The sequence below is a fragment of the Thalassophryne amazonica genome, chromosome 19, assembly GCF_902500255.1.
Source record: "Thalassophryne amazonica chromosome 19, fThaAma1.1, whole genome shotgun sequence".
Taxonomy (NCBI): Eukaryota; Metazoa; Chordata; class Actinopteri; order Batrachoidiformes; family Batrachoididae; genus Thalassophryne; species Thalassophryne amazonica.
Window position 1 is genome coordinate 53280892 of NC_047121.1, and position 15699 is coordinate 53296590.

The 15699-nt window shown below is 41.1% G+C and overlaps 1 protein-coding gene across 2 annotated transcripts; it reads left to right on the forward strand.

Annotated features, from left to right (window-relative positions):
• The first annotated feature begins 810 nt into the window (after positions 1-810).
• Positions 811-3776, forward strand: cx34.4 (connexin 34.4). 2 transcript variants are annotated; one of them, XM_034159751.1, is made up of 2 exons: positions 811-957; positions 2192-3776. In XM_034159751.1, the coding sequence occupies exon 2, from the start codon at positions 2218-2220 to the stop codon at positions 3010-3012; it is 795 nt and encodes a 264-aa protein (XP_034015642.1). In that variant the 5' UTR covers positions 811-957; positions 2192-2217; the 3' UTR covers positions 3013-3776. The 2 variants fall into 2 exon arrangements, with proteins under 2 accessions (XP_034015642.1, XP_034015641.1); XM_034159750.1 differs by having other exon boundaries at positions 814-957; positions 2165-3776.
• The last annotated feature ends 11923 nt before the right edge of the window (positions 3777-15699 follow it).

The window sequence follows — 15699 nt, forward strand, 5'->3', positions numbered from 1 at the left end:
TAGGTTTACGTGACTTGTTTGTTATGCATTCACAGATTGTCCGCAAATCAGCTGCAAAGCAGATGTAATAAAAATGCTTTATTTGTGGCCAATTTGTATGCATTCGCTACAACATATTTTAGTTTGTGATGTGGTCATGATGGGCACGCAATATATCCATTTTACACACTGTCCCGGTCCGCTGTCAAGCCGCAAATCCCCGTCCGTTGCGGATATCAGTGGTTAACGGCAGATATACAGCGCATAGAGTGAGTAAGTATTGTGTATGAATTGAGTATATATGGAGTATGTAACGCGGATGTTATCCGCATCCAGATTTTTGAACAGCTCAAAAATCCTGGGTGTGGACATGCGTGCCTCTGTGGATGATCACGGGCGTGTTCGGATGACGGCCGACTCATACAGGCATGTTACACGGATGTTTGGCGAAAATGGGCCAATTTTGTGCGCAATCCATACGCAAATCCTCCTAAACGCCAGTGGGACACGGCCCTAACATACATACATATAAACAAACCGTAACATACATTCATGCATACATACATACATAACCCTAACACACATACATGCATACACACATAACACTAACCTTTTCCCTAACCCTGGCATACATACATACATACAAACATAACCCTAACCAACCCAAACATACATACACACACATATACACATACATATATATGCTGTATACACACACACACACACACAGACTCTTTTTCCCCCTTCCACGGTCCAAAGTGGGGTTAAGTTACAATGTTAGTAGTTTGATTCTGTAACCTGCTAACTCTGCTAAAAGTCGTGGATGTGTATGTGCCACACCTGAGCAGGTTGAGCTGTGAAGACGCCGCAGGACTGAAACTCCGCCCCCTCTGTTCCTCCGCGCTGTGAAGAAATCTTCAGAGAATCTTCATCCAAAAGCAGCTCCTGCGCTCCGACAGCGACCAGCACCGACCAGCTGTGAGTATTCACACAACACGACAACACACAGACACACAAACACAACGACTCTTCACATCAGGCACAAAGTGCCAAAGTTGGTGCTTTTGGATGCGCGTAATTACGCACGAAAACGACAAACTCGATCGCGTGTCCGCGGGAAGTAAAACTGAGTCACAGCGGAAAAAGTAAAAAAGCTCATCGCTTTTCTGGAAACGACATTTTACCGGTTTAGAGAAGTGTGAGGTGGACGTAAACACAAATTCATGCGTTCATAACCCGCTTCTACAAAGTGGAACAATTTAAAAGACGATTCTCTGTTCCGTTTAATCGACGGGCGATTAATTATTACTACGTTATAAATGGATTTTTAAAAAGCCACCTTTTCTCACAAGATCACTCTCCAAAATTCAGTTTTTGTCCACAGCCAGTCCAAACCTGTTTATCTAAAATGGAATCACTTACACTCGGTTTGGATCGGGACTCCGTAAACCAGTTCAGCAGCAGCTACACGAGTGTGTATTTGGTCAGACAGTTTAAAAGCAGATTATAGGCCCTGATTAAAACCAGTTCAATACGTTTCTAATGTTAGAGAGGCTTCAAACCAGCAGACGAATCAGAAAATATGACTTAAAATTCCATTACCCATAAAAACACTGATAAAACCAGTTTGCCTCTCAAGTAGAACTGAAAAGCAACAGTTCATCACGTTAAGAGAAGATGGAACAAAGTAACATTTGACACTTTTCATAAAAGATCTGATTTTAAAAATAGAAGCTTCTTTCTCAGTGAAATAATTGACGACTTCAGATAGTTTTTGTGATTACTTTAACTTGATTGCTCTTCCTAATTTCCTTGTGTTGAGGCCTTTTAACACCAAACAGGTTCTGATTCTTAACAGGATTAAAAAAAGAAAGAAGTAGGCATTACATTACATTTGTATCATCCTGTTCTGGAACTGGATATGGATTCTAGATAATTTTTCTTTCTTTTACTGCGTGGGATTGACCTCATCCATTAATCTTGGTGAAACCTGTTATTCTGATTATACATTTAAAACATTTAACCTTTGACATGGAACTTTTAAAAATGGCAAATGATCAGTTTTGGTCTAATTGAAGTGAAATTCTCGAAACTTTTCCTTTTTAACTTCAGCTTTTATAAACCATGTCTGTGGGCCGACTGTGTCTTTGTGTTTGATACCAGTCTTTGGTCTGTGCCGTTTCAGCTCAAACAGCTTCCTGTCTTCCATCAGCAGGCAGCCGGTGAGTAATTCTCCCCATGAACTGGGCGTTCCTCCAGGGCCTCCTCAGTGGGGTCAACAAGTATTCCACAGCCTTCGGCCGCGTGTGGCTCTCCATCGTCTTCCTCTTCAGGGTCTTGGTGTTTGTGGTGGCAGCAGAGAATGTTTGGGGCGACGAGCAGAAGGATTTCAAATGTAACACGGCTCAGCCAGGATGCCACAATGTTTGCTACGACCACTTCTTTCCCGTCTCCCACATCCGGCTGTGGGCCCTCCAGCTCATCTTCGTCACCTGTCCTTCTCTCCTGGTGGTTATGCACGTTGCCTACAGGGAGGACCGGGAACGGAAACACCGCCTGAAATATGGAGACAACTGCCGCCGTCTCTACCAGAACACTGGGAAGAAGCGCGGAGGTCTGTGGTGGACCTACGTCCTCACTCTGGTCTTCAAAATCGGCGTGGATGCCACGTTCGTGTACCTCATGTACCACATCTACGAGGGCTACGACTTCCCATTGCTCATCAAGTGTGAACAGAAGCCGTGCCCCAACAAAGTGGACTGCTTCATTGCTCGGCCCACCGAGAAGCGGATCTTCACCGTCTTCATGGTGGTCACCAGTTTGGCTTGCATCGTGCTTTCAGTTTTTGAAATCCTCTACCTGGTTGGTAAACGCTGCCATGAGTGTTTATCCACGGAACATCACTCTCGCCAACTCATGACCAATGCGATGTCCGCTGGAAGCAGCAACCTGGTGGAGACAAACGCTCTGAAGCTGGTAGGCAAAAATGTGCCTCAGTCGCCCGCTCCTTCATACAATGTCACCATATCATGAGTTATCAGCAGTGGGAGGACTTCAGAAACACTAAGATGTGAAGTCGCATGGACGCCGTTCCTCGCAGTACATGAGGGTCCATACAGACTCTTTAGAGACTGAACTGTTGAGTTGGTCGAACTATTTTGTTTCTGCTTCACTGATTAAAAAACAAAAAACAAAGTGGACTGCTCGCCAAAAGGATTGTCAAAATAAATGTCTATGTTCCGTAATGAGTTACAGATCTAGATAGCACCAGTTAACGATGGATTAGTATGAACAAAGTATTGGACACGTAATAGAAACTGCATTTTCAGCACTGAAGCATTTTAATACAGGTTGCAGACTATGAGGTGTCATTTCTGACGTAGTTCATCTTGACATACATATTTCATTAAGGCATCATATTACACATCTATTCAGTATAAATCAACAAAGTTTTAAAATTTGTAGCCAAAACTACACTGCAGAGACTGAGTGGAATCAGGCCAATGTTCTGGTTGTGAATCAGTTTCATGAAACTTCAAAGGTGTCGTTTGTCTTCTTCATTATTTTTAAGGGTGTTTCTAATATTTTGTCCACCTGATTTAAATAAGCAAATGTTCTAATGTACGGCTACAGAGTGGACCAGAGAGGTGCAGACGGGAAACAGATGAAGTTTAAATCCTGTTTTGTAAACATTTGTATATCTGGATGTATATATAAATATTTCATAACATTGTGATGCAGCATACAGCAGCTGCATATTTGTAAGAATTATTTTTCATTAAAAGGTAATTATTTCACGTTTCCATTTTATTTTTCTCATACCGACAAGAAAAATTTTTTTTTTATTATTATTAGAAAGACAGTTAACATATGAATACAGTCCTTAGGAGGGTCAATGAAAATGCCATTTAGTATATAGTGTAGTTAATAGGTTGACAGGATTACAATTCAATTCAAATTATTTTCATTTATATATCACCAAATCACAACAGAGTTGCCTGAAAGCGCTTCACACAGATAAGGTCTAACCTTACCAACCCCCAGAGCAACAGTGGTAAGGAAAAACTCCCTCTGATGAAGAAACCTCAAGCAGACCAGACTCAAAGGGGTGACCCTCTGCTTGGGCCATGCTGCAAACATAAATTACAGAACAATTCACGGACGAATATACAACCCCTGGCAAAAATTATGGAATCACCGGCCTCGGAGGATGTTCATTCAGTTGTTTAATTTTGTAGAAAAAAAGCAGATCACAGACATGACACAAAAAAGTCATTTCAAATGGCAACTTTCTGGCTTTAAGAAACACTATAAGAAATCAAGAAAAAAAGATTGTGGCAGTCAGTAACGGTTACTTTTTTAGACCAAGCAGAGGAAAAAAATATGGAATCACTCAATTCTGAGGAAAAATTATGGAATCACCCTGTAAATTTTCATCCCCAAAACTAACACCTGCATCATATCAGATCTGCTCGTTAGTCTGCATCTAAAAGGGAGTGATCACACCTTGGAGAGCTGTTGCACCAAGTGGACTGACATGAATCATGGCTCCAACACGAGAGATGTCAATTGAAACAAAGGAGAGGATTATCAAACTCTTAAAAGAGGGTAAATCATCACGCAATGTTGCAAAAGATGTTGGTTGTTCACAGTCAGCTGTGTCTAAACTCTGGACCAAATACAACAACATGGGAAGGTTGTTAAAGGCAAACATACTGGTAGACCAAGGAAGACATCAAAGCGTCAAGACAGAAAACTTAAAGCAATAAGTCTCAAAAATCGAAAAAATGCACAACAAAACAAATGAACGAACGAATGGGAAGAAACTGGAGTCAACGTCTGTGACCGAACTGTAAGAAACCGCCTAAAGGAAATGGGATTTACATACAGAAAAGCTAAACAAAAGCCATCATTAACACCTAAACAGAAAAAAAACAAGGTTACAATGGGCTAAGGAAAAGCAATTGTGGACTGTGGATGACTGGATGAAAGTCATATTCAGTGATGAATCTCGAATCTGCATTGGGCAAGGTGATGATGCTGGAACTTTTGTTTGGTGCCGTTCCAATGAGATTTATAAAGATGACTGCCTGAAGAGAACGTAAATTTCCACAGTCATTGATGATATGGGGCTGCATGTCAGGTAAAGGCACTGGGGAGATGGCTGTCATTACATCATCAATAAATGCACAAGTTTACGTTGATATTTTGGACAATTGAAAGGATGTTTGGGGATGATTAAATCATTTTTCAAGATGATAATGCATCTTGCCATAGAGCAAAAACTGTGAAAACATTCCTTGCAAAAAGACACATAGGGTCAATGTCAACGAGCAGATCTGATTTGATGCAGGTGTTAGTTTGGGGGATGAAAATTTACAGGGTGATTCCATAATTTATTCCTCAGAATTGAGTGATTCCATATTTTTGTTCCTCTGCTTGGTCTAAAAAAGTAACCGTTACTGACTGTCACAATCTTTTTTCTTGATTTCTTATAGTGTTTCTTAAAGCCAGAAAGTTGCCATTTGAAATGACTTTAGTTTTGTGTCATGTCTGTGATCTGCTTTTTTTCTACAAAATTAAACAACTGAATGAACATCATCCGAGGCCAGTGATTCCATAATTTTTGCCAGGGGTTGTACATGAAATGCTATTGGCGCACAGGACAGGAGGGTCGCCAACACAAATACAACTCCCATCTCTGGATGGAGCTGCACTTTAAACAGAGAGAAAAACAGAATCAGGCATCAGAAAGACAAAAAATACTGTACAATTTGCCAGCATTAAACAAGAAAAACAGAAGAAATACTAAGGTGATCACCGGCCACTAGCCCTAAATTTCACTAAAAGACCCAGAATTTAGGTAAAGTTGAGACTGCAGCCCACTCCAGTTACTAATAAAATGAATTTAAAAGACTAAAAAGTGCCAGTATTATGCCAGTATATTAGCCATACGAAAGAGAAAATAAGTGCGTCTTAAGTCTGGACTTGAAAGTCTCCACAGAATCTGACTGTTTTATTGATGCAGGGAGATCATTCCACAGAACAGGGGCATGATAAGAGAAAGCTCTGTGACCCGCAGACTTCTTATTCACCTTAGGGACACTAAGTAGTTCTGCACCCTGAGAACGCAAAGCCCGGGCCGGAACGTAAGGTTTAATTAGGTCAGCTAGGTATGGAGGTGCCAGTCCATGAATAGTTTTATAGGTTAGTAGCAGAACCTTAAAATCTGATCTCACTGGGACAGGAAGCCAGTGAAGAGACACCAAAATGGGTGTAATGTGGTCAAACTTTCTGCTTCCTGTCAAAAGTCTGGCTGCAGCATTTTGAACCAATTGTAGACCCCTAATGCTGGAATGCGGTAAACCAGAAAATAGAACATTGCAGTAGTCCAGTTTAGAAGAGATAAATGCATGGATCAGGGTCTCAGCATCAGCCATACACAGGATGGGACGAATCTTCGCTATATTTCGCAGGTGGAAGAAAGCAGTCCTAGTAATATTTCTAATGTGGAGGCCAAAGGACAATGAAGGATTAGTGGATTAATCAGTAGCTGATTGATCAACAGGAAAAATAACTGATATTAAATAATTTCAAGTTATTTATGAAGGAAAAACATTTCAACTTTCAGTAGTTTTTCTTTTTTGCTGGGTTAAGTAGGTTAGGAGATTGGAGTTACAGGGTGAAGGTTGGTTCTAGGGGTTAGGGTTAATCTTTCCAAGTTATTTATGAAGGAAAACATGTCAACATTTTGGTAGTTCGCTGCTGGGTTAGAGTTAGTAGGTTATGACATTAGGATGGTTCTAGGGGTTAGGATTAATATTTTCAAGGTATGAAGGAAAAATGTTGCATTTCACTAGTTTTCTGCTGGTTGAAAGTTAGTAGGTTAGGACATTAGGGTGACAGGGCTTTGGGTTATAGGGTTAAGGTTGGCTTTAGGGGTTAGGGTTAAACTTTAAGTTATTTATTAAGGAAAAATAGTTTGCTGTTGGTTTGGGGTTAGAGGATTTACATTCGGGGTCATGAATGTGTGTTCGGTTTAGAGTTAGTGGACTTGGGTTATTTCAATTTATTTATCAGAGTTAAAACTGCCAGTGCTGCTTCACTAGTTTGCTGGTGAGTTGCAATTAAGGGGTTAGTTTAAGTCAGTAGGGTTCAACTTGTGGAGGTAAGATTCTGGGTTAAGGTCAGAGGAGTGAGGTTAACTGAAATTTTTCATGAGGATAAAAATACAAACGTCTCCTTAGTTAGCTGCTGGGTTGGTGATTTATTTATTGGGTTTTACAAGCAAAATCTCATTTTAACTCCCTTCAGCTGAAATGTGAGTCACCAAAATGTTGTGAGCTGTTTGTCACAGTTCTCATATTAGTTAAGGCTTGGATTGAGGGTTAGTTGACTAGCGTTATCATAGAGTGTTTCAGGTTACTCATGAAGACCAGTATTTCACTAATTTGTTGCTGGGTTGAATGGTAGAGAGCTAGATTTAACTTGAGGTGAGACTGAGGGGATTAGAATCCTTTCAATTATTTATGAAAAGGAAAATGCCTGTATATTTCACTAGTCGGGGTTGTGGGTTAGAAGATTGGGTTTAGGTGGTAGTTAGGGTTAAGTTTAGGCTGTAAGATTTGGAGTTAAGTTTAAACATTTCAAGTTATGAAGAAATATGTGTCAATATTTCTCTAATATTTCTGCTGCTGGGTTGGCAGGTTAGGCTCAGGGGGTCAGGGTGCTGGGGTTAATATTTAGGTTTAGGGGTTAACCCTACTGGGTTGGGACTTCAAGTTACGTATGAAAGAAACGTTGTCGGAGTTTTACCAGGTTGCTGCTGGGTTGGAGTTCAGGTGTTCTGGTTGGGTTCTGGGTGAGGATTAGCAGCATTCAGTGGGACAATGACCTCCAGATTTGGATCGCCATCTGGTTCCAGACTTGTGGTTAATCAGCATCCAACAAATATTTAGATCAAGTTTCCTAAAAGTCGTTCATTATTTTCATCATGAAAGGCAGAAAAGGTAAATGTGTGGGCAGTTGAGTGGTCAGAAACGCTTCTTATTTGTCCTCGTTGGTCGTAGCAACGTGTTTGTTTAGAACGGTTGGACCTGAAGGCCACACCTCCATTTGATGAAGGAGCGACTCACCCATTCGAGGAATGTCTCAGTTTGTAAATCTTCTGAAAAGATGACACAGAAACGTGATGAGAGGAGTTACAGAGATGGTTCAACAAAATCACACAACACAGAAGTAAAATATTAAAGAACAACTTTCAGAAAGCTCAGCCTGAACGTTTCCACACACGGTCAGATAATCCACAGGTCCAAACCCTTTCTCCATCACAAAGCAGTTTCAGGAAAACAGTTCAGAGCTCAGTCGATAACGAGATGAAAAAAAAAAAAAAAACAGAAAAAAAGGATTGTTTCGTCACAGTTCTCAAATATTTCATTGTGTAGCGTCACGTACGAGATGCCACTGGAGTGAAGAAATCTCATATCTGAAACCCTCAGAACAAGAAAAACCACAGTGAGTTTCCACTAAAAGAACGAGAGTGGAAAAGGCGATGGTTTAAAATCTGGTTTGACCAACACTGAGGTTCTTTTTTTGTTGTTGTTTTCTTCTGACACTTTGAAGATGATACAGGACTGGATGTGGAACCAAAACCTAATTACTGTTTACTTTGACACTGTAGATAAGATGGGGCATTTGGGAGCCTTTTTAATCATTAAATCAAAAGTCATTGCACATATCTTGATTATCTTGAACATCCATGTAAGCATCTTGGTTGTTTGAGATACACATGGGTTTTGGACAATGTTTTTCTTGACCTTTGTCAAAAATACACCAAAATCGAGTCACCTCAAGATTTCTGTCCAAGTAATTTCCCACCAAAATGAAGGAAATATCAGCCCAGCTGTTTTTATCTTCTCCACAAACACACATGCCAGTGAAAACAATATCCAGCTATCATAGACACATAATGTACACAGGGCCACAGTGGGGGGGGGGGATTTTTTACCATTAGCTATAAGTAGCTTTTAGGTTTTGGCACTGAGAAGAACACTGACTAGATTCCAGATTTTTCAGTGGATGCCTCCCCACTAACTTCTACACTGAATGTGTGTTTGTTTGTTCCCTGACTCCTTTGATCTCACATGTGTGATGAATTTTGCCAGACGTCAATCACTGGAGTCCATTTTCTGAACTTGTTACAGGTCACTGGGGGCTGGAACCTATCCCAGCAGTCACTGGGGGAGAGGTCGGGTTCATCACCAGTCTGTCACATCTCCTCACCCACAACTTCAGACAGTGTCAAGTCACCAGTTCACCTGACCTGAAACCGGAGCACCTGGAGGGAAACACAAGGAGAACAAGCAAACTCCATGAAGGGAAGGAACCTTCTCGCTGTGAAGTAACAGTGCTAACCGCTAACTACTACGCTGCCTCAGTCACCGGAGTCGAGGTCAACATTTAGATTTGGACTCTGACTTGCACCAGACTTAGCAGCCACATTTAGGAGGGTCTGGAATTGTCCAAATAAGGTAAAGTTGATACAGGTCAATCACCGGGGCCGGGGTAAACTCTGCAGCACCGTTTGTTGGTTCCTTGGGCAGTTTCTACCAAACGTGCTAACTGGATGAAGGTTGGCCCCAGAATTGCCATTAAAGGGGCATTTTGGCTGTATGGTGCATTTCTGTGGACCTGATGCAGCGTGCAGGTGCTTCTGTGCTGAGGACCCCAACAGCTGGACAAGGCCAAGGACACACCCACATTTCACCTGCCTGCAACAGACAGATGGTTAGTTTGGAGAGGTGGGGATGGACCAGGTGTCTCTCTGGGTGGTTGCTATCCAGGACTTGGGGCAGTTCTGTCGTATGGTGGATGTGACACTGTGCAGAATTGTGTCTGGTCCCAAACCTGACCTGAAAATATGATTTTAAACCTGATCTGGACCAAACATGGCACACATATGTGGGTGGATTCTGTCAAAGGTCATGTTTCCACTCGGTCATCAACTGTGTTATTTACCCAGAAGTTAGCAACTTGATATTCACGGGTATGAGAGCCATAAAAAAAAAGTTTATTTGGACTTTGGCACATTTGACTTACTGTCTCATTTTTAATAATTTGCCCTTCAATTGCTTTGAAAAGTTTCCGTAAACTGGGGTGTGACTGTGCCTCTGTGCTCTTCAGCATCAACCATATCTGGACCTGAGGGGAAGATTTTTTTTTTTTTTTTTTTTTAACATTTCAGCACCGAGCTCTGGATAAATAAACAACCTACACAGGTTGACTTGAGCTCCTGCAGGAATCAGGAGTGCAGCGTTTTTTTAAACCGTGTGCAGATGGGACAGTTTTAGGTATTTTGCCTCCTTTTTCCGGTAATTTGCCCAATACTGAAAAAAGAGGCGACACTGGCCCACCACAGTCTGCATGAAACAATCCAGACCGACTCATTCATTTGGACCTCTTGGGCACCCATACAAGTTTCCACTGTGTTGTCCTAATCGAGCTATTGCGACCTTTCGGAGCCGATCGCTGATCACCGTCGCCAAGCTAGGTGTGTCTGCAAATGTGTTGACAATAAATCTCATTAGTAGACCTTCCCAGTCCTCAGAGATATTAATCTTTTCTCGTGTCCCTTCGTGCTGGAACATGCTCATTGTTTTATAGCGCACCGACACTAACGAGTATCAACAGTGAAAACCGATGTGTTTATCCTATTGTGCTGGTGCTGCCTGTAGGAACACGGGGCTGAGTCATGAGGTGCATTCCTTCAGGTGTGTCTCGGCAGACTGCCTGGACCAGTTCTTCATCCCAGAGTCAAGATGCGACTTTCCACCCCTCCCCCTGCCAGCACCGCTCCTCTGTAACCGCTACTATGGCAGATGTAGTGTACACGTGAAAGTCTCTGCCGAACACGACTTTACCAAAACACACAGCAGTAAATGAAACCAGTAACATTCACAGAAGTTCAACCTGCAGAAAACTGGGTTACAGCAAGCTGACGAACTAATGTTTAGTAATATGAACATCGAGTATGACTAGAGATCAGACTAGGACGTCTTTACAGGTATAGTCTTCAGGTAATTCTGTTAAATGGGCAACTTGTGGGCAGTTGCTCCTGATGTTCAGTCTATAGAACTAATTATTCGCAGATGGGGGTCCCTGCTGTCACAATGCAGCTGGTCTCTTGTGGGAAGGACATTTGTTCTCTCTTCAGGTCTTGATCGTGTCCTCCTGAATCTTCCTTCCTGCAGTATTGGCAGCACAAGTCATTTGACTTGGTCTATGTAATTCAGGTCCCACATGCCCGATAATAATCTTGTTGCTACAGTTTCAATCATGATGATGTTCAGATTCTTGTAGGGGTGCCAATATGGGTTCTGTACTCCAACTAATGCTTTAAAGTAGAAGAAGCATCTCATTGTCCAGGTAGGAAAAGGGTTTTGTGATAATCCCCATGATGTTTGCTTTGTTGATTTTCTGTGTCACATATGGTCTGAAGGTTAGTCTATGACCTATGGTAACCCCAACATCATCTTCTTCTTTGGTTTGAGAAAGCTCTGTTATGTTTGGCCTAAATGAATGTATTTCATTGAGAATGTACCTGTTGTACTTTTGCATTTACATGGGTGGTAGTTTAGTAATCATTCTTCTGATCACTTTTGGAGGCTGTTTAGGTCTTCCTTCATTTGAATTCAGTCTTGGATATTGGTGATTCTCCTGAATAGGATGGTATCATCTGCAAACAGGTACATTGCCGATGCTACCATACTGAAGTACAGTAGTGTTCAGAATAATAGTAGTGCTATGTGACTAAAAAGATTAATCCAGGTTTTGAGTATATTTCTTATTGTTACATGGGAAACAAGGTACCAGTAGATTCAGTAGATTCTCACAAATCCAAGACAAAGCATTCATGATATGCACACTCCCTTTTCTACTTTTTTTTTTTTACTAATAGCCCACTTTCATAGCATTAAGAGTGTGCATATCATGAATGCTTGGTCTTGTTGGATTTGTGAGAATCTACTGAATCTACTGGTACCTTGTTTCCCATGTAACAATAAGAAATATACTCAAAACCTGGATTAATCTTTTAGTCACATAGCACTACTATTATTCTGAACACTACTGTATTTGATAAACTGGAAAATAGGATGGGGCCGAAGACACTCCCCTGGGGATTACACTTGTAATTTTGGCCCAATTTGAAGATTTTCCATTCCCTTTATTTATGCCCGATAGGAAGGAGTTCAACCTTCCTTGTACTGGAATTTTTATCCTCAAGCTATCAATGTTTCCCATGAGTGTTCTGTGAGTTGCTGTGTCAAATGGCTTCATAAAGTAAATGTTGGCCATCTTTCAATATTCATCCATTCTGTACAAGCAATTGTAATTTGTGTATCTTTCAGTGATAAAACCAAATTGGAATTTTATCAAGTGACCCAAATTGCCTCCAGTTCAGAAAATCTGAATACTGACACAGTTTTTTTTTTTTTTTTTAATCCCCACTGGCTGAAGGCCCGAAGGGAGAGTACGTCGTAGTGATTTCTGTCCGTCTGTCTATTACAATTCAATTAATTTAGTTTATATAGCACCAAATCACAAGTAAGGTCTAAACTTACTAACCCCCAGAGCAAGCACACAGGCGACAGTGGTAAGAAAAAACTCCCTCTGATGATTTGAGGAAGAAACCTCAAGCAGACCAGACTCAGACTGTCTGCCCCAAAAAGGCTTTAAGCATTCTGAATTAAACTCCTCTCACACCCTTTTAGGAAGAATTTCTTGAAACTTGTACAAGTCCTTGTTATAGGTTGGTAATATACATATTTTAATATCAATCAATTTGGGCCCATTTTACCAGAATTATGGTTCTTGATTAACAAACATAGACACTGCCAGCTTCATGAGTTGGCGCCTGCATTCTGAAATCAACTATCAGATACCTTGAAATGTTATCAGAATGTTTCGAGCACTTGTACCAAAGCAGCATTTGCCAGCAGGGGGATGTTGTGCTCTTGTTAGAGGACGTAGGATAACAATCTGACTACATGTTAAAATAAACCCCATCAGACTGTCACACAAGGTCAGAAATGCCTTGTGTGTATACACTGTAAAACCTGATAAGTTAGTTTAACCCAAATAGTTTGAGGAAACTCATACCAGACCAATAACAGTCACCCAAATTACTGAAGCCTCAATAATCATTTTTATTAACTAAAACAAACTTGGTTGATTAGTGTTGGACAAACTTTTATAAAGTGAGCTGCAGGAATTCCATTTACTGTGTGCAAACTAATGTTTCAAATTAAACTGCAGTCATTCATAATTGTCTAGAAAGTAATTTAAAGTATAAAAAGGGACCAGATTGTCTTTACAGACAGACACTGATCACTTGCTGCTGTTAATGTCGTTGGGACTTCGATCAGCTTGGGTGTTTGTGAGTTTCTCAAAGACAGGAGGATCACTCCTCCAGCTTTCCAGTACAAGAACAACCTGCTCCACCACCCGTATCAGTGTCCCCAAATGGCTCACATTCTTTATACCCATGTGTATAACCCAAAAACCTATATAAATAACATTTACTAACGTCCAGAGTAAGACATCAGTATTTCTCAGATATTTTCCCTTATAAGAGACAAGGCACCCGGAGTAAAGACAGAGACGGGGCACCCAGAGTAAAGACGGAGACGAGACACCCAGAGTAAAGACGGAGACGGGACACCCAGAGTAAAGACGGAGACGGGGCACCCGGAGTAAAGACAGAGACGGGGCACCCGGAGTAAAGACGGAGACGGGACACCCAGAGTAAAGACGGAGACAAGGTGCCCGGAGTAAAGACAAAGACGGGGCACCCGGAGTGAAGACAGACAGGGCACCCGGGGTGAAGACGGAGACGGGGCACCCGAGGTGAAGAGAGTAAAATCCAGCATATAAAACTAAAGATGTAAATATTATTGACTGTGTTTTTGTTGGTGAAGCACGTTGATCAGAATCCAGCAGCTCTCTGGATCTCAACTGCTTTAGTGTGTAAAACACTTAAAACGTTAGTTCATTTGCCTGACTTACACAAAGTTAGCTATATTTAATAAAAACAAGTTTTGATGGTTGATCACCTCAGCTAATTAAACTTTGCAGGACCAATTATTATGCTCATTTAAGTTATTTAAACACTGATTAACCAGTGAGAAGCTGGATGTCTCGCAACTTCTTACTTTTAAACTCTGATCAGACTGAAATGATGGTTCTTGGTCCAGTGACACATCGTCATCAATTTGACCAGCTAACGCTCAGCCTAGGCTCGTGTGTCATACATCACACTGACAAAGTGAGGAACCCTGGGGTCATTTTTGATCCTTCGTTGTCCTTTGACCTCCACATTAGAGATATTACTAGGACTGCTTTCTTCCACCTGTGAAATATAGTGAAGATTCGTCCCATCCTGTCTATGGCTGATGCTGAGACCCTGATCCATGCATTTATCTCTTCTAGATTAGACTACTGCAATGTTCTATTTTCTGGTTTACCGCATTCCAGCATTAGGGCTCTACAATTGGTTCAAAATGCTGCAGCCAGACTTTTGACAGGAAGCAGAAAGTTTGACCACATTACACCCATTTTGGTGTCTCTTCACTGGCTTCCTGTCCCAGTGAGATCAGATTTTAAGGTTCTGCTACTAGTCTATAAAATTGTTCACGGACTGGCACCTCCCTACTTATCTGACCTAATTAAACCCTACGTACCGGCCTGGGCTTTGTGTTCTCAGGATGCAGGACTACTTTGTGTCCCCAGGGTGAATAAGAAGTCTGCAGGTCACAGAGCTTTCTCTTATCGTGCCCCTGTTCTGTGGAATGATCTCCCTGCATCAATAAAACAGATTCTGTGGAGACTTTCAAGTCCAGACTTAAGACGCACTTATTTTCTCTTTCGTATGGCTAATATACTGGCATAATACTGGCACTTTTTAGTCTTTTAAATACATTTTATTAGTAACTGGAGTGGGCCGCAGCCTCAACTTTATCTAAATTCTGGGTCTTTTTGTGAAGTTTAGGGCTAGTGGCCGGCGATCACCTTAGTATTTCTTATGTTTTTCTTGTTGTTGAATGCTGGCAAATTAGACTGTATTTCTTGTCTTTCTGATGCCTGATTCTGTTTTTCCTCTCTGTTTGAGGCACGGCTCCATCCAGAGATGGGTGTGGTGTCTGTTTCTGTAACCCTCCTGGCCTTTGCACCAGCATCATGTCCTGCATATTCGTTTTGTGAATTGTTCTGTAATTTATGTCTGTATCATGGCCAAAGCAGAGGGTCACCCCTTTGACTCTGGTCTGCTTGAGGATTCTTCCTCAGAGGAAGTTTTTCCTTACTACTGTCACCTGTGTTCTTGCTCTGGGGGTTAGTAAGGTTAGACCTTACTTGTGTGAAGCGCCTTGGGGCAACTTGTTGTGATTTGGCTAAATTGACTGGTTAAATTGAAATTAACCAGGCTTATTTTACCTAATAAAATGAACTTTTGATGGTTTAATAATATGAATTAACTAAACTTTACATCATCATGCTAATTTGTTTTTTCAACAGTAACTATGCCAAGTTTATTTTACTTAATAAAAATGTGTGATAGTTGATTAATTTGTGTCACGTTAGTAAATGTCAAACTATTTTTGTCACATAAGTTTATTTTAATTCATAAAATTAAGTTTGGATGGTTTAATCAGTTGAGTTAATTAA

Coding starts and splice junctions, on each gene's coding strand:
- cx34.4 (XM_034159751.1), top strand. CDS start 2,218: ATGAACTGGGCGTTCCTCCAGGGCCTCCTCAGTGGGGTCAACAAGTAT.